Source organism: Artemia franciscana, chromosome 18 (assembly GCF_032884065.1).
Source record: "Artemia franciscana chromosome 18, ASM3288406v1, whole genome shotgun sequence".
Lineage (NCBI taxonomy): Eukaryota > Metazoa > Arthropoda > Branchiopoda > Anostraca > Artemiidae > Artemia > Artemia franciscana.
This window is the reverse complement of record NC_088880.1, coordinates 1,045,158-1,068,981: the sequence shown is the minus strand read 5'-3', so window position 1 is coordinate 1,068,981 and position 23,824 is coordinate 1,045,158. Positions and strand designations below refer to the sequence as shown.

General features: G+C 34.5%; 1 protein-coding gene across 2 annotated transcripts; it reads left to right on the top strand.

The window, feature by feature from the left end:
- Positions 1-1,946: 1,946 nt before the first annotated feature.
- LOC136038476 (small ribosomal subunit protein eS10-like) lies at positions 1,947-21,242 on the top strand. 2 transcript variants are annotated; one of them, XM_065721545.1, is made up of 5 exons: positions 1,947-2,082; positions 8,843-8,983; positions 14,261-14,374; positions 18,123-18,305; positions 21,183-21,242. In XM_065721545.1, the coding sequence occupies exons 2-5, from the start codon at positions 8,843-8,845 to the stop codon at positions 21,225-21,227; spliced, it is 483 nt and encodes a 160-aa protein (XP_065577617.1). In that variant the 5' UTR covers positions 1,947-2,082; the 3' UTR covers positions 21,228-21,242. The 2 variants fall into 2 exon arrangements, with proteins under 2 accessions (XP_065577617.1, XP_065577616.1); XM_065721544.1 differs by lacking the exon at positions 21,183-21,242 and adding an exon at positions 20,860-20,954.
- Positions 21,243-23,824: the final 2,582 nt, after the last annotated feature.

Below are 23,824 nucleotides of genomic sequence, written 5' to 3'. Positions count from 1 at the left end.
TCTAATCGAATGGAGTCTACTTTGAAGTCTCTACGGCCATCCCTTCTATAAAAACCTGATATGCTCCCAAGGCATAACTCGTAACACTTGCCCCGGAGACTCGGGTGATTCTGCCAACCCCGGAGCTTTTGTTATCTGGTCTTTGAACTGTTTTAATAAAATGGCTATCTCAAAAAAATTGTTGGATGAATTTAGGAAAAAAAAGCGTTGGGTGGGGGCTAGTTGACCTCTGGTTACTTCTGACTCTTAAATAGGACACTGGGACTTCCAATTTAAAATCGAATCAGTCCCTATCCAAGTTTATGTGACAACCTCTACCATCTGAAGTGCATCATGGGAAAAAACAATAAAAAACAATAAAATATTGAAACCTTATTGCTTTTCCTACAGGCAAGGCTATAGCATTGCTTCTGAAAAAGTGATGATATTGTCAATTTGGAATATTTTAACAGATCGAAGAGTGAGGATTAAGTCAAAGAGTCAGGAAAGAATTAGTAAGGAGTCAGGGGTAAACTTATTTTATGATCCTGAAATAATAACGTGGTTTCATAGAAAAGGCAAAAAATTCTTTTGCTCATCTCCTGTCTTTCATTCCTTTAGAATACATTTTCTTAGTATTATTATTTTTTCTAATTATTTGCTGATTATACTTTTTTGTATTATTCATTTTTTGTTTTTTTCAAAGAAGCTCTATAGAACTATATCAAAAATATATACTGAGCGAAATTTACTGTAGCATTTCTTGACAAAACATGCAAAGGTTCAGACTGTGAATTTGAAATCAAGTCTAGCACCTTCATTTTTCTTTTTGGAAAATTTTATATTTGCCGGTTTTTGCTATCTCCTTGTTCTGTCGAGGAGTATGTCAAAAAATCAATAGAGGTGGAAACATTACTCAAATCATTTTTCACGGGTGACGAAATAAAGAGCAACAAAAGCAAAAACATATAGTAAGTAAAGAGCATTATGGCTTTAATATGTTATATTGTTCATTTATTTTTTCCTTGGGAAATAATACTGCTACTACTAATAACTCACTACTCTACGAAACGGTCTGAGGCCAACAGAGCTACGCACGCTTCTTTTTTATCCCAATCCATTTAAAGCTTCTCTCTTTACAGCCTCCAAGGAAGTCCCATCTCGATTTAGTTTTTCCTTACGACATCCTCTTACCTCATTTGGGGACGACCTGCTTTTCGCTTTGCCCTAGACGGTTTGCCGACAAGGACAATCTTTGGCAATCTGTCATCTTTCTTCCACATATTCTGCCCTAGCCCTCACAAACTTTCTCTCGGCATAACCCTGGAATATCAGGAAGTAACACTTTAAACTGAAAATGAACAAAAATCACCATGAATAGATTAATGAGAACCAGAATAAACACAAAATTACTAGAGAAAATGAATTAAGATCTAAAACGAACAGAAATTACCACAAACAAAAGTAGTATATATAGTCACTAAAGTAGTAGTATATAATACTCACTACAAACACTCATTCATTCTTTTCAGTAATCTTGGCTATTGTGATAAATCTCCGTTTTTTAGTTAGTGTCGATGTTTTGACCTGTAAAAACCACATTGCCCAAAATAAAATGTTTTTGTAAAGCGAAAAGGGCGTTTGGCCTTTAAAAGGCTTAGGGGTACTAACCCAACTTTTGTTTGCTGTGACCGCTTAATTCAGCTTTATATGGAGTTTTTAATTTACAAAATTTATGGGTCTTGAGGGCGAAACTTATTTTCTAAATTTAGTGGGGAGAGAGGGCAATTTCTATTGTTTCTTCGATAAAACACATCTGCAAAATCTCACCCTGTTAAGATATTTAGGGGCAAGTCCTATACCCAGACTAGTGCTTCGGGTTTCATGTAGTTTCTATAGTATTTTGAAATTTCGCCATCCATGTGCTGATTTGATTCTCTCTTATTTTCTTCTGCTTCATCGGAATTCTCAATTTTCCATCGTTATTAGCAGCCAAGGTTGTTTTAATATGTCAATGCTGTTTAACGTTTTCCTACTTAGACAAGATCGCTAAAAATACTTGATTACTAATTCTTAAGTTATCCTCCCTAATCGCTTGTAAAGGTTTGTTGATTATTGCTAAAGTCGATTTTAATACTAATGTCTATAACATAGTTTAACTAGAATATTCTTTGCTGAAGCAATATAATGTATGCCAGGCTTAAAATAGCCTATGGAAAAGTTGATCATGGGCATACTTGAAGGAACGGTAAAATTATAGTTGATTGACTTTTGCCTATCTCGGAAAGGGGTTAGGTTAGGAAAATGAAACTTTCAGGGATGGGTCTAAAGGCTAAAGTATGTCCTGGAAGGTATTTTGAAGTACCCACCTCCACTCCTCCCTCTAGAGGGCCCTGAAATTTGCCTACATGACAGAATTTTACCAGGGTAAAATTCTAGTTAATTGACTTCTTGCTATCTCAGAAAGGGTTTAGGTTAGGAAAATGAAACTTTTGGGGATGAATCTACAGACTAAAGTATGTCCTGGGAAGGTATTTGAAGCAATTACCTCCACTCCTTCTCCCTCTAGAGGATCCTGACCTTTAATGACCTTTAAAAATATGTGTGTTATAAAAGTGAAATCTTGCAAAATAGATCTTCTGCTTAATTGAAGTACAACAAAATTGTTTTTAGCTTCCTAACTTAGCTCAATAACATACAGATGTGCAAATACATTTCCTAAATTTTGAAGAAAAAAAAACATTGATATGGCTCAAAATTCTACTCAAATAACAGGAATTGCATTTTCAGGATTAAAGGCAAAGAAAAAGCAACTAGTAACTGAAAATTAAGGTAAATTTTGTTTTGTCAAAACTTCAATAGGTAATAGACCTGTCATGTAGACAAAATTCAGGGCCTTCTAGAGGGAGAAGGAGTGGAGGTGGGTACTTTAAAATACATTCCCAGGACATACTTTAGCCTATAGACCCATCCCTGAAAGTTTCATTTTCCTAACCTAAACCCTTTCCAAGATAGCAAGAAGTCAATTAACTACAATTTTACTGGGAAAATGTTTTGAGTCTTTGCTCAATCCTAATTTATAAGGTTCTAAAGATCTGAGAAATTATTTCTTAAATATTGGATAGGGTTGTAAAACAGTAAGGCATCAGTCTGATCAATGTGATGCTTTCTAATAATCCCAATAACATGCTAAAACAGTTTTATAATGAATACTTAATTCACTTGCTTTGACATGTTAAGTTGAAGACCAACACAGGAAACAATTTCCAATAGCAATGAGACTAGCTGCATTTTGTTTAAACCTTTGAAATACTTGTATTGAAAACAAATAAGAGTAAAAATATCAAAAACAATATTAGTAACAAATCAAACAGAAGTTTTACTTTTTTAAACATATCTGGCAGTAAAACATGGTTCCTTTTGAGTTTAGGAACTTACCAGCTCTTGATGATCTGGCATAACTGCTTGCAAGATTGATGTAAGCCTAGAGACCAGCCATACATTAGGAAACATGTTAAGAAAATAATTGTTACTTTGTATGCAGAATAATCCTAGTTAACATATTTTGAAGAGAGAGAACTTTTATTTTCACTTCCTTGTGCTTCCAGTTTTTCTATCACACTTCTAAATATTTGTGTCTGTTCTCTAAGTATCAAAAAGTGTTTCTAAACAATTATCCAAATGTGACCTAACCTAGTTTATCACTTTTTGTCTATTGACATGTTTTTGTGAGAAATAATTAAATGGTGCTGATGGTGTCTAATAAAATATATAGTATATTTCAAAACAGAAAATGCACAACAGTAATAGTAATAAAACTAAAGATCAAGGTTCTCCTCTGCAAAATGTGTTAATTAGGATTACTCTGCATAGTATAATGTACAAATTGTTTTAAAGTGTTTCCTTATGTATGGCTGGTCTCCTTGCATATACTGCAAGATCTGTAATCCATTGTCAATGGATATGCCCTTCACACCTGTCACAAGTGACTCAAAAACACTCAAGTTCAAGTTCATTTAAGTTCAAGTTCAATTATTTATTAATCGCACATACATGTATATATATATATGGCAAAGGCCCATGGGGAGACAAGCTCGAAAAACTAGGCCTCGACAAAGAATAAAATAATAACACACTACAATACAAAGATAAACATGACGGCAAAGATACAATAACACAACAATAGTATGAAAGTAGCAGCTAGCTCAGGATCATTCAATACTGTTGAAGAAATTAAGAAAGTAATATTATTAAATATAAATTAATACTGGAAGATAGCTGAGAGGCCCATAATCACCCAGAGCAACGAACCATACAAAAACTTTGCCTTACTAAAAAGATACTTAATTAATTAAAAATAATCCTGAACTAAATGAAATTTAAGTTTCCTTTTTATTAAATGGATAGAGGAAAATTTATCAATAAGAGCCTTGTGAGCATCCCAGCACCGAGCTATTGACAAAAACGGAGCGAATTTAGATCTCTCAGTATTATATTTGTCAATGTAGATATCCTTTTTTTGTCGAGTGTTATAATTATGTAAATCTTGTGATTGGGAGAACAAACTTTGATGGAGGTAATATGGCGGTAATTTCTTAATGTCATAATTGATTTTGAAAAGAATTGCTCCAAAAGCAAATTGTTGAGTGACTGGAAGTATATCTAGATAAGTATATAAAGATGCAGTAGAAGACTTATTTGGAAATTCAATAGGTGATGGAATAAAAAGTTTAAGGATTCTTAGGGCTTTATTTTGTAAAATCTGTATTGGTTTAATATGGCTTTTAAATGTAGATAAATATACTAGAGAACAATAATTAATATTAGTCTGAATCAGAGCAAAATAAATACTTCGTAAAGCAGAGTAGGGCAAACAAAGCTTTAACCTTCGCATTAAACCAACATACCTTGAAATCTTTAATTGTAGATTTTGAATGTGTGTTTTAAAAGATAAGCTTTCGTCAATCACAAGTCCAAGGTACTTTGTCATTTTCACCCGAGATATTGATAATAGATACTTTGAAGAAGTAACTCAGGTAATACGAGGGCAGATATTTGACTTTCTGCCGTAAATTATGAAATTTGTTTTTGATACATTCAAAGCAATAAAATTTGAAGAACACCAATCAAGAACATTAGAAAATGCAGTATTCAGTTTTGCCTCCAACTCCTCGTCATTCTTTTCAGAAATTGAAACTGCCGTATCATCAGCAAAATGTGTGTTGAGACACGGGGATGTAAAAGCACGGTGAAAATCATTTATATAAATTAAAAAAAGTAGAGGACCTAGGACAGAGCCCTGAGGTACCCCAACCTTCGAAGACTGATGTACAGGTGAAGAGAGAAAATTGCCTCCATCTAATCGTTGCTTTCTCATATCAAGATAAGATTTAACTAGATCCAACGCCGGTCCACGCACACCACAATTATCCAATTTACTAAAAAGAATACAATGGGATATTGTATCGAATGCTTTTTTAAAATCTAAATATATTGTTGCTGGAATTTCACCTCTATCTAAGCATTCATGAATATATTGGATAAGAGCAACGGTAGCATGTTCAGTGTTGTGTCCAGACCGGAAACCAAACTGGAAATTTGTGAAGAAATTAGACGATTTAAGAAAGTCATAAAACCTCTTATAAATTGCCTTCTCAAGTATTTTAGAAAATGCTGACAAAATAGAAATAGGGCGGTAATTTGATGGATTTTCAGGAGAGTCACCTTTGTGAAGCGGAACTATCCGCACTTCTTTGAAAGCAGATGGGAAGCAGATCTTTAAAAGCAGATCACAACCATTCCAAGCTTTATGGCAATAAACACAGCATCATCTGTCACCACAATCACCAGACATTACTACAGGTTTACTTATCTAAACAAAAATGGGCAGTTAAACTCCAATCATTATTTCCTTGAAACAAAGAAGCTAAGTTGAAGTACATCTGTAAACTTGGCATAAATTCCAAGGTGTAGACATTGCAATTTTGGCAATATATTTAGTTCATATGTGTTCTCTTGAATTCCATCAGTTTTACCCCATAGTACACTTTGTGATGTGAGGGGATGAAGTGACTAATTTTACCATATCTAAGAGCATTGGTTAGATTCTTCTGATGGTACAGTTGGTTTGATCTTGGCTTGGTAATACAAGGCCTTGAGTTTGGGCTTAGCTGTAGCAACACACAACAGAAGGATATTGGTAGTCAAGAAGCATTGTAAATCTAATGTAATAATAATAATAGAAGCTTGCAAAGTAATGGAAGACAAAATAAAAAGATGTAGTTCATTGCAAAATAATTCCTAAGATGAAACTAGGTTTTTGAGTTTTGAGGGAGGGGGGCATGAAAAATGTGCCCACAAAATCATCCATTGTGCCAACAAATGCTGACACATAATCTTGTAAAATTTAAGAAAAAGTAGGATAATAAAATTTAAGCTCCCTACACCAGTAAAATTTTCTGCTGAAAGATATAAAAGAAATTTTGTCCTATGCATTTGTTTTTATTTGGTCTATCCTGGAAGTTTTGATTGGTTTTGACATTTTTTACAATCTCCTAGACATTTGGAAATTTGTTCTTTTTTCCCTGACTAGCCCTGTTATCTTGGCTTATTTTGTGTGTGTGTGTGTTGATTTACTCAAGAAAGTCCAAATTCAGTCCATCTGGGCTTGTGATAGAGATTTGTGAGAGATGTGATAAGTTCTTCCTATCTCAGAACCTCTTGTTGTCTTGGAAAGGTGGTTAGGTGAAGAAAACTTAGAGGAGGGAATTGAAGGCCCAAAATATACTCAAGGAAGGTGTTATAAAGCTACTATATCTACTCTCTCTATTCTTTTAGACCCTTTGATCCAGCTTTTTTTTTTTTTTAATGGATTACCTGACCTGTCAAACACATTTGTCCTATCTGAAAACAAAGAAATTTAAGTCCTGTTAGATTCCAAATATTATTTTTAACTGAGGTAATGTTCCCTTTATTTATCTTGTGGCTGGTGGTTGACAAAGGTGATGGAAACTCTTATGAATGAATCCAAGCATTAATGATCCCATAGGAAGGAATTTTTAACACATACCTCCATCCATATTTCCTCTTAGGAGCACTGATCTTTGACAACCTGTATAATGTTTCTCCAATTACTTGGCTTGGTGGAATCAAACCAATTGCTCAACTCGTCTTTTTGTGGTATTTCCATTGTAAATTTTATTTTGAGCCCTTCAGGGAACCCTGAAGTGATGCCTTATCCTTTGTTATTGCCCAGTCATAAATAATTACTAACAATCCAGAAGACTACAACAATCTTATGTATTTTACACATATAATATGTATTTACACAATAGTAACTTTTACCACTTTCATTAAAACAGTATGAATTTTCATTGGGGGGGGGGGGTCTCTAAAGCCTGTTGGAATAGGCTCCTAATAGACCCTGCATATGATTTAAAACCTTGATGACAAGGACAAAAAAAGCTGCAAACTTATGTTCTACAGGCAATTGAATCGTCCAAGTAAAGTATTTTTTTCTTTTTCAAAAATATAACAGCCAAAGATGTTCATATCCATTCAAAGAATGGATTAAACAACAGGACATTTTAGTAGAAGGGCTTCTTGCTATCCTGAAGAGTAGCTGAGTTAAGCAAATAAAATTTTCAAGAATGAATACAGGGTACTCTGGGAACACATTATCAAGCTACTATGTCTATGCTTTCCTTATTTCAAGGGTTTTGAAGATTGCATTATATAACAACTAACCTAGACAAAGTTTTGACACAAATGTTTAGGCTAATTATAGGTTTGTAGTATCTTATTCTTTGGCTATGGATTTTGAAAAAGCAATTTTTGTTATTTGGTTTTATTTTAAGCAATATTAAGGCATTTTTCCAAATTTAAGAAATTAGTTTTCAAGTTTTTAAAGCATTATAAATTAGTATTGAGAAAACAGAAATAAAACTAGAAGAAAAAAAAACAAGTTAGTCAATGGCCAGTATGAAGGAAACAAAGAGGAATAATCTAACAAATATATAAAGGAAAAAATACCAACTAGATAAACAAAAAAGGATATAAAGGATAGATAAAGGAAAAAGAACAACTAGAACCTAAAACTAAATAAAAAAAATATATCTAAAATTAAAAAAAAGCCTAATTAATATATATACAATTAATACTCTATACAATTAATCAGCCATGAAACTGCAAAAGTAAGTCAAGCTTGTCATTTCCAGATTTATTTCTTAGTTTTGTTATGCCTGACCAGTTTGGCCTTAGACATTTTATTTATCATGATTGAGGAAAATTATGAGAATGAAGGTATTTTTCTTGTGTCTGCTTTGAGCACTGAATTCATTTCTGAAGTTTCACTTTAATACCATCAAAATTGTAAAAGATTTTTCAGAGAGAGAAGGGGTGGAAATATGAACTTCAAAATAAATCCCTATAGGATCATTGAGGCTCTGGATTCATTCCTAGAAGTTTCATCTGCTTTTTTCAACTTCTTTCAAGATAGACAAAGTCCCTTGTCTAGGATTTTACCTTTACAACAACACAAATGACATTTTTCTTGAATAAAAAAAACTTGAGAGATTTTTACTTAGACATGGGGTATATTTGCCTCTCTTATTGGTGTATGGCATTCCTCTGTTTTATTTTCCAAAGACTTTCCAATGAAGTTTCATAAAGATGCACATGCAGATTTTTTGGGAGAGGACAATAATAGAAAAAAATATATTATTTGACAACTAGTGAACAGACATTTGGGAAAATTTAGGATTTGGGTGTCAATGCTACCCCTCTCCTTGCTTCACTGATTTTACTGATTTTTTTTTTATCTATAAGCTCATTTACATGTTTAATTTAGTAGCACTTGTTTCAGATGTTGATGCCCAAAGCTAACCGCCATCAAATTTATGAGCATTTATTCAAAGAAGGAGTTATGGTAGCAATGAAAGATGTTCACCTGCCTAAACACCCTGAAGTAGATGTACCCAATCTTCATGTTATAAAAGCATTGGTAGTAAGTAGTATTAATTCTGTATCCAGGTAAATGGAAGAAAAAGAATATCTAGTCAGGGCTTTCAGATATGCTTCATAGCCTAGTAAAAACATCATTTCCTATGGCTGAAATTCCTCTTGATTCCCTTAAAGCCTTATCTCTTAGGAAAAATAACACCCCCCCCCCTTCTTGAAAAAGAATCTTCTGATCCATACCCTCATGCAGCATTTTACCTTCATGTGGAAAATGGAGCTGTTTTTGACAGTATGTATGACTGACCATGATTTTTAGCATAATCTAAATTGAATGACATCTGAACCAGGAAGATAATGTAGATGTTGACATATAGACTATTTGAATTGACAAACTTGAATTTGGATAAGCAAGTGGTAAAAAATGACAACTGGTTGGGAAAAAAACATACATGTCCTCTCTCCCTTACCCCTTACGATACAATTGTTACTATCATAGAAACTACTCTGAGTACCAGATATATATTTTATGGTTGAATGGTGCTTCTTTTCTGCTGATGACATCAAAGTGTCAACATCAAAATTGGATATTGTGTAGACATTTATAACTCAGTAAGTTGTAGTGAAGAAAACAAAAATTTAGCTATAGGGATTAGTGACATTCAATCCTGACATATTTTTATTGACCAACACATGTGTCTACTGATCTACTGACCTAGTTTTTTAACACTTATATATAGTGTGCCAATTCGTTTTAAATGTAACCCTAATTGGCAAGCAGAAAAGGGGCAGTTCCCTGTCACAAGTGCCATTGTACCTGCTGAGAGATTCTTATTGACCGTATTTTTATTGGCCAACATTTGTGTCTACTGATCTACTGACCTACTTTTTAAACATTTATATATGTAGTGTGCCAAGCCGTTTAAATGTAACCTTAATTGGCAATTAGAAGAGGAGCAGTTCCCTGTCACAAGTGCCATTGTACCTGCTGGGAGATTCTCCCTTAAACTCCAGGGATTAGGTGGAACAGGGACTGACACTTCCCTTGTTTATTTGGGTACATCCTAAACCCTCTGGTATTTATTGAGTAAACATTGAATTCATCTCTGTGTAAAACTGGTTTCAAGCATGAGAGAGACTATAATGTTAAATGCTGTGTTGAACTATATATGTGATCAATGGCTGTTGGAATAAAGAAGGAAGTGTTTTTAAAACGAGCTGTGGTATTTTTTTTTTTATTGAGACTCAATTTTAAAGACAAAAGAACTGTTAACTATGGAAGCCAAAACAGGTGATCAATTTACGAAATGCATGCAAGATGAGGATAATTTAGTAGATTTTGCTAAGCTGCTTGCACAATAAAGATAGGATAAAACTCCCCAAGTTATATTTGATTCCCAAGTAGTACTGGCCAGTGGAGTAGATGTAGGCGCAAGGGTTATATTGTTGGTGAATGAAATGCAACTGCAGTTTTTGGGTTTCCTAGAGCATTACAACCAAGTTTCACTCCCATGGCCACCCAGTAATCCTATAAGTGACAGGTGCCAATTTAATCTCTCCCCAGATAGACATTCTCCACTACCCTATTCTTTAGTTCTGAACAACACACCCCCTCCCCCCACTAACACCAGAAGAATGAAAACAATTTCTTATGAGCATGTGTGAAGAGGACTTACTGATTGATGATGTTGAATTGAAAAGAAACCAATCTGAATGGCGGCTTGTTGTTAAAGTGAAGGACAAGGTAGACAGCATTGCCTATTCTATCAACCAGAAATCAAAAAGTATAGAATCTAAGTTGAAAGCCTGCATTTCAGGTTGTGAAAGGGCAGAGTAGTATGGCGCTAGTTGAACCTATAAGTTGCATTTTCCCTCCTACTATTAGCTAGATCTAGCTATGAAAAGCCTATAAAAACTAGATTTTGAACTTTTCTGACTGAAGAATTTGTGTAGCTCCTAAAACAATTCTATAATTACTAGAAATTTGGTCACATTTCAGTGGTGTGTCCCACTTCCGAGATTTATCCACGTTGCAGTGTCCACAATTGGATGTACAGCATTCAAGTGGACAAAACATACACGTCAGTCATTTCAATGCCCTGAGATGAAAAAGCAAATTGGAATACAAAAACGTTCCAATGAATGAACAGAATACTAGGATTGTGTCTTGGAATATGAATGGAAGCGTGTCTCACAGAATCCTTGTAATTGAAGAACTATGTTGGTCTAGCAATATTCTGTGCATCCAATAACATTTGCTGACAAAAGATAGCCTCAACCTACCCAAGTTTTCAGACAACCATACATTTTATTTTGTAGCAGCTAATTCTTGTCACTACAGAAGGCCCTCTGGTGGACTAGTGATTGTATGTAGTTCTGTTGTTGGTTCCAATAGTCTTTATGCAGCTGAAGACTTTATGGCTATAAGGGTTGGGAACCTTGTGATTGTTAATGTCTAACTTCCTACAAACTACAGGACAAAAAGTTGGATAACCAATTCTCGAAAGCAGTGTGAGCTCTCGCAAAGTGCCTCAAGACTACTATGTTGTCTAAACTGGAATGTGTTATAATCAGAGACTACAACTGTAATCTAGTCAATGACTGGTCTCCTTGGTCCCAGCTGATCCTAAGTGCACTTGAAAGTGGGTATTGTATGCTCCCAAAAGACAAAGATTTCATGTTTGTGCATACTAGTGGTTCAGTCTCAAAGATTGACCATGTTGCATGCACACCAAACATGAGTGGCACAGTGAGTGTTCTCACAGAGTGAGTGGCACAGTGGGGAGTCACTCTGCTGATCACATCCCAATTGAAATATGTGTTAATGTGTGTATCCCAAAGGCCAAAAGTACTTCACAGTGGCATGAACAGTGCTTGATATGACGGTCCAGAACATCAGTATGCCATTTAGTCTGCTACAAGAGAACATACAAACAAATATCCAGGAAACTAAAATACAGGTTAAATGCCAGGTTAATGCCTGTAAAATACAGGTTAAAAAACTACCAGTTTTTTACTGTTTTAAAAAGTAGAGTTAAGAGAAAGAATCAAACTTTAGCATAAAGAGCGGGGTGTTGATGATTAAGCAGCACCTTTCATATATGAAGTAATTTCTGTTGGTTTTAAGTTTTAATGCCGCTCCTTACTTTCCGTTAAAAAAACTTGTTTTTTTAATTTAATCCTCAAATGAGGCAGGACAGAAGTATTAAAAGACGGAAACATATTTACCCCATGCTTCTCTATATTGTTACGATTTTCTATTAGGGTAGGATAACATTGGTAGTAAACATGCATAGTATGGTTTACCCTTCTTTTTCTTCTGTGCAGCAAGATATTTAGACTCTCATGAAGGTACTTTCACCTCTTAGAGCTGATCTGTACTGTGAATAGAATTGCTTCTCAGAACTTCGTAGTTAGATGCAGAAGAGAGTAAAAGACAATTGCACAAATAAAGGATTGAAACAGACTCAGTTTTAGATTAGGGAAAGTGCCATTTGCCCCGGGTGCAGAAATTTTAGGGTCGCAAAATTTAAACAAATAATCTAGCAGTTAGAATCAATTTGTATTTTTTGGGAAATTGAATTTATTAAGATAAAGTAGAGGGCGCAGCTAATAAATGAAAATGGTTTATAAATTACTAACTAATTAATCGAATTGAATTAACAAACATGATTAAAATGATTAAATTAAGATAATTAAAAAAATAATTAAATAATAATAAATAAAAATCAATAATAAAAAATATATATTTAAAAAAAATAAGTTCATAATTATTTAATAAAATAAAGATAATTAAATAATTAAAATAATAAATTAAATGAAAGTTTTGTTAATAAGCGACAATTTGGTTAAAGTTTTGGGGGAGACGGGGGGGGGTAATCAAAATTTCACCCCGGGTGCCAGAGATATCCAAACCACCACTGGATAGAATATAATAAAAATGATGCGCCTTTTTCTTTATTCAGTTTTGCCCTTCTTGTACACCTTTTCTTTTTTTTTTCTTTTTTTTTTTCTTTTTTTTTTTTTTGTCATTAATCATGTATAACCATGTGGTCTAACAACTTATTTAATGCAAGTCCAAGCTGCTAGCAATACTATCAGTTCCATATAACTGATAGTATTATTTGAATTTTTAAATTAAAATAATCTTGAACAAAAATCCGTTGATTTTTGAATTAAATTCAAGCTGTCATCGATTCGTCGCTAAATGGAGAAAAAGCCAAGACGGATAGTCTGAATGAGAGGCACAGCTGACATAAGCCTTTTCAGGAATGTATGAAAATTATGTCAATTTTTACTTGTTGATAGATAGTCTGTCATCCATCCTTCTTAGGATAGAACTAAGGTGCATAGTTATAGAACTTTAGGGACGATCGAGATTTTTGGGTTGACTCATGACTGACAATGTTGACTGGACTCACAGGCAAACAAGTGACCTAAGCCTATAGGCGTTAGCTTTAATAGGCGTGCCTGCTTGGAGTCTCAGGTTAATCATTTAAAGCCAATCTTGACAGATTAAATGGGTCAAATTTATGATGTCATCAGACAGCAGAGTAAAACCAAAGCTAGAATATAATAAGGCTGTTTAGCTTCATTTACCAAAATTTTTAAGGTTAAAAGGACCAAAGTATTTCCCCATAGGGAAAATATATTTGTAACAGAAGAAAAAACAAATTTTCACAAAGAAATTGAGTAAAAGTCTAAAATTGAGCCTTAGAAGCCTGAACAATGTACGTTCTGCAAGAAACAGTTTAGCTATTTTTGGTTGTCACTACCACCTTTACTGACGATAATAGAATGTTTTGTACTAACACAACTGCCAACAACCCGGTGCAGTACCAGGCTGCCTGAGGCCAACACAGCTATCTTCTTCTTACCCCATTTGGGGATGAACTGGTTTTGCTTTGGCCCTGTATAGATGGTGTAAAGAATAATCTTCATTGTTTCTCCACCTTTTGTCTGTAAAGGGCGTCTTAGCTATCTCATCCATTTATAATAGAATTCTTTTTAGTTTAAAAAATTACAGAGTAACTAATTTTCTTATATTATATTTAGTAGCCAATGCCCTTGTTAAATCTTGCTATCAAAATTAATTGGTTGAAAATATACACAATTCATAAATAATTTTTTGTGGGCACTGTTTTGTATTCATAAACTTTGGTTCTTTTTCTCTTTCTTTCATTATGTCCATGTAGAATGCATAAATGCACTATGTAGGCTAATTATAGTTTTCTTGTTTGCTTTATTCCCTTATCTCGTTTATGAAGGAATCCTTAGATGTTTCTTTCTTGGGTTTTAGCTGTTCATTCATTTTTTTTTATTACAGTCACTAAAGTCAAGGGGATATGTCACAGAACAATTTGCCTGGAGACATTATTACTGGTATTTGACAAATGAAGGTATCCAGTATCTTAGGGAAGTCCTTCACCTTCCACCTGAGGTATTTTAGCTGTTTTTTCTTTCTTTTATGTGTCTTTATTAATATAAAGAACAAATATTTTTAATATTTACAAACACTGCACATGTAAGAATAATAATATTATTTTATTGCCCGTCAAAAGCAAACAAAAGAGACCGAGTATATAAAACTACATAAAAAAGAATTACTAGAAAAAGAAGTATAGGCCTAGACACAATATATTTGTAATTGATACTCACTAGCACGAAAAGACTAGTTAAACCATGGCTAAGGCAAAAACACGCCGAATTCTAGTGCTGGAGAATTTCAAAACACGGATGGTTTTTAATATTATTATTAAACTTTGAGATCTGATTAAGGATGAATCAAGTTGGATCTGTTATGTTATGTTTCCTAATAAGAGAAGAATCCTGGGACTAAAGTGGGAAACAAAGCAAAAACTTATCCTACTTTATAAAAGCAGATCGAAGATTAAGTTTATGGCACTTGAGAAAAATCACCCAAAATGGAGCCAAATACAAAAAATTGGTAAGACAAGTAACCCTTTCTCATAATATTTGACCCAAGTTGATTCAGAGATGTCACAATCCGGTATATTAACAAGGCTATTACTCTAGTTTTAGCACCATGTTCTAAAGCTCATTTGGATTACTATAAGTATTCTATATCCTAAGTATTCTATAATAAGTATTCTATAATAAGTATTCTAGATCCCTGTGAAGCTGTGGCAGAACAGGAAATTAATACTAGAAAAGGTGCCATTGAGCACCTTTATAATATCCCGCCATTGTACCTCATATACGAGCTATGAATGTATATAGTGAATATAATCTAATCGTTTAAGCTTGAAGTATTGTTTTTCACCTTTTTATGGCACTTGGTATTAACTAAGTGACATATAGCAATCGCAAATTCTGTCGGTCTGTCTGTCCGGTTTTGCTACTTTAGGCACTTCCAGGTAAGCTAGGGCTATGAAATTTGGCAGGCGTATTAGGGACCGGACCAAATTAAATTAGAAATAGTCGTTTTCCCGATTTGACCATCTAGGGGGAGGAGTGGGGGGCCCGTTAATTCGGAAAAAATAAAAAAATGAAGTATTTTTAACTTACGAACGGTTGATCAGATCTTAATGAAATTTGATGTTTGGAAGGATATCGTGTCTCAGAGCTGTTATTTTAAATCCTGACCGGATCTGATGACATTGGGGGGGGGGGAGTTGGGAGGGGAAACCTAAAATCTTGGAAAACACTTAGAGTAGAGCGATCGGGATGAAAAGGTCAAATAGCCGTTTGACCTTTTCCATACAAAAATAACAACATAATCCATCATAATAAATACTCTTTTACTCTTTCATTTTTCTCTTTAAATCTAAAATATGTTTAGTGACCCAGGTGCTAATTGATAACAAATTCCAAACAGAAGTTCCAAGAAATTGTAATCCAAATCCGGACCGCGTGTGCTGTTCTTATGCTCAACCTCCAAATTATCACTAAATTTAGTCTCGTAATCACAGATGTCACTATTAGCACAGCAAAAAAAATGTTGAAACTAGATTATTTATACACAGGAAAACAGGAACTGCAGCTTGATAACTACGTAGTTCACAAATGTTAAGCAAATCCAAAAACTTGAAACAAGTACGTTTATCCTTCACTTCTTTAAAATACATATTATCCTTATTGCCTTTTTTAGCAGAATTCAGGCTCATTTGAAATTACGGTGAAAACTTCTGCTCCCATTGAGATAGCCTTAAGAGATGGCTATCTCTTGCGAGATTATTCATCATACGAGCGAATAATTAAATGTTGAAAATATGACAGTCTTCGCATTTTCCAACCCCTCCGGCAGTTTTAGAAGAAATAGTTTCAATATGAAGCCTCTATGACAGATTAGAATCAATGACAACCCCTAAGTATGGGACTCAACTCAGTTGGTGCGTGGAATTCCCAGATTGTATAACAAGGTCGCCAGTATCAACAGGCGTTCCTGCTCTGCAGAAGCCGATGAAGAAGGTCTTAGTCACGTTGATACCGAGTAAATTTGCTTTTAGCACAGGCTCATCAATAGATTTCGTGGATATAGTTAATCAGCAAACGTAGTATTGTAAACGTCTTGAAGATAAAACCGCGTGTTTTCAACATATAACAAATAAAGTAAAGGCCCTAGAACGGATCCCTGAGGCATCCCACACTTTAATGGATTCGAGGATGAAACAACATCATTTGATACTATTTGCATGGATCTTTTACATGAAGGTAACTTTCAAACTGCTGTAAAGAAGCACTGCTAATTCCTAGAAACTTAAGTTGATCTAGGAAAATCCTTAAACCTGCGGAATCAGTTTTATTTGATCCTAAGCTCCTAAATAAATTTAGCGTCCCCCCTTCCCATTCCTTAAGGGTTTACATGTCGTTTGTCCGCCCTCATCTCGAATATACTTGTCCAGTTTGGCACCCTGGCATCTCTCGCGAAGAATCGGAAAAAAAATTGAATCAATCCAGAAAGAGCCTTGTGAAAAATATTCAAAGAAGGGTAGGTGTCATAACCTCTGCTCTTAAGAAAAGTTAGTTTGGAAACCCTTAACCGCAGGAGGGTTTCGTTGTGCCTCCGTTTTGCAAGAAAATTCGATAACAAACCCTCGCACGGCAAGTGTTTTCCCCAAAGGACATTCCTAGTCCAGATTATGGCCGCATTGAACTGTTTCTGAGCCCTTCCCTATCTTGTCCCCCATTCGCTTCGTTACTTCCAGATATAAACGAACTTTTGTCCCCTTCATCACAGAAAAAAAATGAATAAAATATCACACTAGTTTCTCTTTTTTCTCTCTCTCTTTTTCCCACGTTCTTGCCCTTATTTGCTTGTTTTGTCCCCAACTCCCCTTTCTTTTTTTACTGTCCCTTTAAATTATTATATATTTATGTTTTGTTCCCTTTTTGTGTTTATTGACTTACTTTTGTCCCCCTTTTTTGACCAGTTTTTATCTTCATAACTTTTTATTAACCTTGTGCAGTTAAATTATTGACACTTAGTGTCCCTTTTTATTATTGTATATGTTTGTATTTCGTTCCTTTTTTGTATATATTTGCTTATTTTGTCGGCCCCCTCTTTTAATGTCCCTTTTAAAAAAAAGTCTGACTTTTATTTTATTTTTTAAGTTATTTTTGACCAGTTTTTATCTATTTTTACTTTTTAATTGACATTTTACAGTTAAATTATTGACTCACAAATGATAATTCATTCTGATTTTTCGCTGTTTTTGCATTTTTGCCAATTTTCTTGCAATCATATGATTTATCGAATCCGAAGTCCGAATTCGGTCCTTTGTGGGCTTGTGATGATGATTTTTTTTTTTTTTTTTATAAATATTTCTCTTACTATCCCTCTTATTAAACATGTTTCTAGCGTTAATGAAATTGACATTGGTAAATATCTATTATCCACTGCTCACACAATCTGCTCGGACTGCTCACACAATCAACCAGATGCTGCAAGGTGTGTGTTGTGGAGTGGCCCCTATGGAGCCCAAATTGGGTTGCAGTTATTAACGCATTAGTCTGAAAAAAATCATAAAGACATTTGTAAATGACTTTGTGTAACATCTTCAACAAAGGTGACAAAATCGACATTGATCTCCGGCTTTAAATGTCAATTTTTCAGCAGCCTTTGTGAGGGGTATGTCTTTCGTGACTTCAAGCTTTATAACCACAGTGTGGCTAGTATATGATTCGTTGGTGAACGGATAGTTTTTAAATGATTTGTTGTATTACAGATTGTACCAGCAACATTAAAACCTAAGCGAGTAGAGGCTGCTCGAGCACGACCAGCAGCAATGGCCCGTGAGCAGACAAAGCTGGGTGATGACAGATCTGCTTACAGAAAAGCTGGTCCCCCAGGCGCCGAGGGTGATAAGAAGGGAGATGTTGGGATCGGAGAAGGTGCTGAAATGGGATTTGTGAGTATAAATATCAGCTTTTTTTCTTATGTTTCTCAGTTCATTTTTTACTGGCCCTGTGATAGGACACAAGATTGTTTGCCAGTCTCTGCTACAACAAGGTTGGGCGGCAGGCTTACAATTGTCCCTTAAAAACATACACAATATCTGAAACTTTGTATTGACGTGCCAGCAATGTCTTGGGATGATCTTTTTTTTTTATCTTCTGGGAAACAACTTCTGTATTATAGCGGTAATGTCATAGTAGGACTAATTTAAAATTGTGAGACAGTGGGAAAAGTAATCTTCAAGAAATTTAGGTAAAAATTGATTAATAAAGATTGCTAAAAAATAGTAGATAAAGATAATAGATAAAAGATAAAATTATAGATAATAGATAATATAAATTATATAATTTTATATTATATATAATAGATAATAGATTAATAGATAAAGATAACAGATAAAGATTGATAAAAAGGGTAACGCTGAAGATTTAATATAATATAATTAAAAAATTAAAATTGTAGAGACTGATCAGTTGTAGAAACCTGCAACAAACTTTGATAAAATTGTATTCACTCTAAAAGGTAGTTTTAAACACCTTAATTTTAAACTTCACCGCGAAACGGCCAAAGATTTTTGTTTATTGTTTATAGTACGCAAATATTGCCTTTTTGGTCAATTGATTATCTCCCTTATCATTCCTTGAAAATTCCAAATTAATTACCGCATTTTGATAAGAAACAATTTTATTTTCATTTTCTTTTTTTGCCTACATTTGAGTCGGAAGGTAGGCGCTGTAATTAATTTATCCCCGGGCACCACCAACCCTAGTTCGTATAATAACAGTTCTGTTGTGATAATTAAAAGGGCAGTATATGCCTTTATGGTTTTGGTTTGGTTTTGGTAATTCTAAACTATGGTTTGGGCAAAACGTCACGAGGAACCGAATAGTGCAGTCAGAATTGTCCTATTTTGTACCGTTACGAAGATAAAAAGAGACAAACGTCACTAAGTGGCGTATGCCTCTTTTTTTATCTGCTCTTGTTGCAATTCAGAATGAGAGAAGAGGATTATCATGGGATTATCATAGCTATAACATGGGATCTGGAATTTCTCTTCTTTTTTGTCAATGAAAACTTTGTTTTGACGCCCTATGTGCCAGCAATGGCTTGGGATGACCTCATTTTTTATCTTCTGGGAAACAACTTCTGTATTATAGCGGTAGTGTCATAGTTGGACCAATTTAAAATTTTGAGACAGTGTAAAAAGTATTCCTAAAAGAGCTCTAAATTTCGGGGGGGGGGTCTAACAAAAATGCATGTAAAAGAGTTTTTGATACATTTTGTGAAGCTATTTTTAGACGCCTCATCCTCCCCCCCCCCCCCCCCAATAAAAATAGTTCTTTTAAATCATGAATGGGATGTGTTGAGCTGTCTGGTAATTTACTGGAGAGCATGGCATCTGACATTTTCGAATCACCTATCCATATTTTTAATTCGTGTATTTCATCTGGTCCTAAAAGACTGGAGAAAATTGTCCGTGTAAGAAATGAGACAAATCTGATATGGATAATTATCTCCCTATTGCGCTTTTAACGTCATTATCTAAAATACTGGAAAAAATTAGCAGGAGGATTTCTAATTATTTAGATAAAAGAAATATTGCCATCTGTGTAAAAAAAAAACTGATCCTTCAAACCGTGCAATTCTCGTTGATAAAATAGAAAATTTAGTTAGAAGAGGAAGATGATTAGAAAAAAAAATCATACTTCTATAATTTTAAAAATCAAAGGGAAAATAATATTTCGATATGGCTTTTTCTGCAACCTCCCTCAGCTCTTACGCGTTCTAGAACATTGAATTCCTTCTAAAAAGTCCAGATTTTCTCTTAGATATCAATTATTATTAGTTTCAGATAAATATAAGTTGAAAGATGGTTTCCAATTGAGTCATATTGGAAATCTCAGTGAAAGAAGAAAGTAAATATTAAAGTTTGTTTTTGACTTGTGATGACAAGCTTTGACATATATTAATTTTGTTTCTGTGCGTATATATATATATATAATTTGAAAAAAAAAACTTTTTTTTATAAAATATATTTTTTGATTTCATTAACCAAACTTTGTTTTCGTTGCCATTACTATTATGAAGAAATTTCTATGTGTCTGTCGGTATAACCCAAGTTTTTCTCCGCTGGATTTTTATTGTATTATGGTGTTTGATTAAAACAATAGTTCTTTGAAGAAGATTAGAAATGAGAGTTCATGGCTGTTAGTTTTTTTTTTTGTTTTTTTTTTTTTTTTTCACCTTTCAGTTCCAGTATGATATTTGTTTCTGTCTTAATTAAAAGCTCATTAAGCGATTTTTTTCAACTTTTACGATTTATCAAAAAGTTTTTCGAGCTTTTTTGACGATGAGGTAGGGGAATGCATAACTCTTGAGAATAATATTTTAGATTATTAGGAGAACGATACTTCCGCTCTCTTTTTTTTCTCTTTTTCTCTGTCTCTTTTTGTCTTTCTTTTTCTCTTAGATGATCAACTGCTATTAATTTTCTCTTTTCTTTTCAGAAAGGAGGATACGGTCGTGGTCGAGGAGGAGCCCAACAAGAATAAAGTTACAATTTTGTACTTCGTGACCAAATAAATCCTGGTCCGCCCCAAAATGGTTCTTTTTCTAATTCAGGCTATTATGACTTATAATGACGCTATTAATTATTTCTCTAATAAGACTAAAATTGGTCTTAGACATATGATATTTGTTCTTACGCCGTTTTCTGCTGTCATCCTTTTGATGGCTCTTGCAAAGAGGTTTAAATCAAAGCAAATTCCAAGTAGAATAATTATTTGCGACTAATTAAAGAGCCAAAACCAATTTTCTCTTTTCTTTTCAGAAAGGAGGATACGGTCGTGGTCGAGGAGGTGCCCAACAAGAATAAAATTACAATTTTGTACTTCGTGACCAAATGAATCCTGGTCCACCTCAAAATGGTTCTTTTTCTTATTTACCCTATTATGACTTATAATGACAGAAATGACGCTATTAATAATTTCTCAATTAAGACTAAAATTGGTCTCAGACATATGATATTTGTTCTTATGCCGTTTTCTGCTGTCATCCTTTTGATGGCTCTCGCAGAGGTTTAAATCAAAGAAAATTCTCAGTAGAATAATTATTTGCAACTAATTAAAGAGCCAAAACCAACAGGATAATGCCTAACTGAGTAGATACACGTGTCTTGTACGTAATTTATTCTATACATAATAACCATATCCGTAAGTTTATCATATCAGAGATAAAAAATGCTACCGGTGTCAGCGCTATGAATAATTAAATTGTAAAAAAAAATTGGTTGTTAGGATTAAAACAGATGTCTCTAGAAGGACGGCTTGAATGTGCTCTGTTTTCAGTTATTTAGGATGTTTTATTCCACAATCCTGTACTTATCCCTCAGGCTAACTGGACCGGTTTCACTGAAACTCTTGTAACGCGTAATAAGATAATAAGCGTTAAAGAACCTCGGGTCTGTTGAGAAGCAGGCTGAAGTCTTTTCTTTTTATTTATTGAAGTTTTTAGTTTTAGCAATTGAACGTCCAAATATTCAATTTAACAAAAAACTGAGCTCATATTTGTGGTTCGGCCTCGTAGCTATGGTGATTGGCCTAATTCGGTTATAGCAAGTGGTCTGCGATATCGAAGTGTCTGTAGTTACCAAGAGGTTATTGGGAGTATCCTATTGCTACCAATGGGTTATCTGGCGGAATCAACTGCACATTGGCTTGAAATTCCAACTGGATTTTCAAATTTTGTCTGCCATATTTTGAAGGCCAAAATTTCAAATCCTAAATAAGCAACTGTTGTTTGGAAAAGTAACAGAAGATTACATGTTGTACCCCTCCTCCCTTTTCTGTAAACTTTAGGCCGCGTAATATAGCGCCGTATAAGTGATAGGAGACGGAAAAGGTAGAGCAGGTATAGACTTGCTGCGCCATTTGGGCACGATTTGCACCGTTAAGCATAATTGGATAGGATTTTGCACCAGAATTAAGTTTCCGCCTGGAGTTTTTGTTCAGTAAAAAACGAATTTTTTGTCCTGTGTTGGTGAAGTAGGATTAATCTCTGCTTGGTAAGGCCATATCCGGAGTTGAATCTGAGCTACAGCAACTCGCTCCGGAATTAGACTAAGGTGATATGGTGTGAAAGGGTCTCCATGATAATCCAAAGAAGAAAAAGGGACGCTTTAATTTTGTATGATATTATGTGTAGGGTTCTTATTTGAATTGAAAGCGCCAATTTGTTGCGAGATGTTGAAAAAGCCTCCAGTGGACCTGTCGTCCATTCCAAGTCTTTACATCTCATCAAATAAAGGAAAATTATTACGTATTTTAGGGGGGTATTGAGGAGGGGACAATCCCCCTCATTTACGTAATGAATTCTGTTCGTTTTTAGTTTTAATGTTGCTCCTTACTTTTAGTTGAAAAACTTGTTTTTTATCATTTAATTTCTGAACGTTCATTTGAATAATTCCGATAAAATCGTTCCCCCTCCATCTATAGAAACACCTTCTAGAAATTGATTCCCGGTGAAAACTTACCGCGGTCAATTACTCTTAACAACTCCACGTGCAAAATTGAGTCGGTAAAAAGAAGTTATGACAAATAAAAGGAATTTCGTGTAGGAATTCCGGAAAATTTTTCCATGTAAAGTTCACCCCCTGGAAACTTCTCTCTCCATAGGAAATCCCCCATCATAAAATTCACCCCTCCCCCTCCGACGGAAAAATGTATGCATACTTCTCAATAATAAATACTATACGAAAACAACGGGCAAATCTCATAGCTTAAAGACCTTTTCCCAGAGGCTGGGAGGGGGTCATATTATATCTAAAGGCATAGTCATTAGACCTTCCAACTATGTTGAACTGAGCAGTTATCTCAAAAATTTGGATCGGACGACTTTGGGAGAAAAAGAGCATGGGAGGGAAGTTAGTTACCCTCTTATAGAAAGGATGTTGCCACCTGAAAATTGCTGTGTAAACAGAATTTCCAAATGATTTGGTTTGGCTTTTTTAGGACGTCTTCAAAGAGTTCCACGAACAAATCTGAAACTTGAACTCACGTTTTGTTTTAGCTACATTCAATATAAGCCAGTGTTCCCCAACCGATTTTGGAATATACCCCACCCGCCTAGGCACTCCTAAAATCTTGATGTTCCCCTTGTGATATTTAAATTATGTTTTTCAAAATTTTACGCGTATTCACCTGAAGAAAAGCCGTGACTTCCAATACGGAACACATGCCCCATAGCAGGACCTTCGACTGCCTTTACTTTAGAGCCTTATTTGTATATATAACAAACATTTTTCGTGTTAATGGCGTCACATTTACATGCATTTATTGAGCACTAAGAACATGGAAGTGTAGCAATGACATTACACATTGTTTAAAAGAGGTGTACGTGTAACTGAGCTTCTCTGCCACTTAATCCCATTTAACTGGACCCTTGTGTAACTCATTCCTGTTTAACTACCGTGCA

Coding starts and splice junctions, on each gene's coding strand:
- LOC136038476 (XM_065721545.1), top strand. CDS start 8,843: ATGTTGATGCCCAAAGCTAACCGCCATCAAATTTATGAGCATTTATTC. Junction 8,984..14,260: donor ATGTTATAAAAGCATTGGTA/GTAAGTAGTATT, acceptor TTTTTATTACAG/TCACTAAAGTCAAGGGGATA. Junction 18,306..21,182: donor AAGGTGCTGAAATGGGATTT/GTGAGTATAAAT, acceptor TTTTCTTTTCAG/AAAGGAGGATACGGTCGTGG.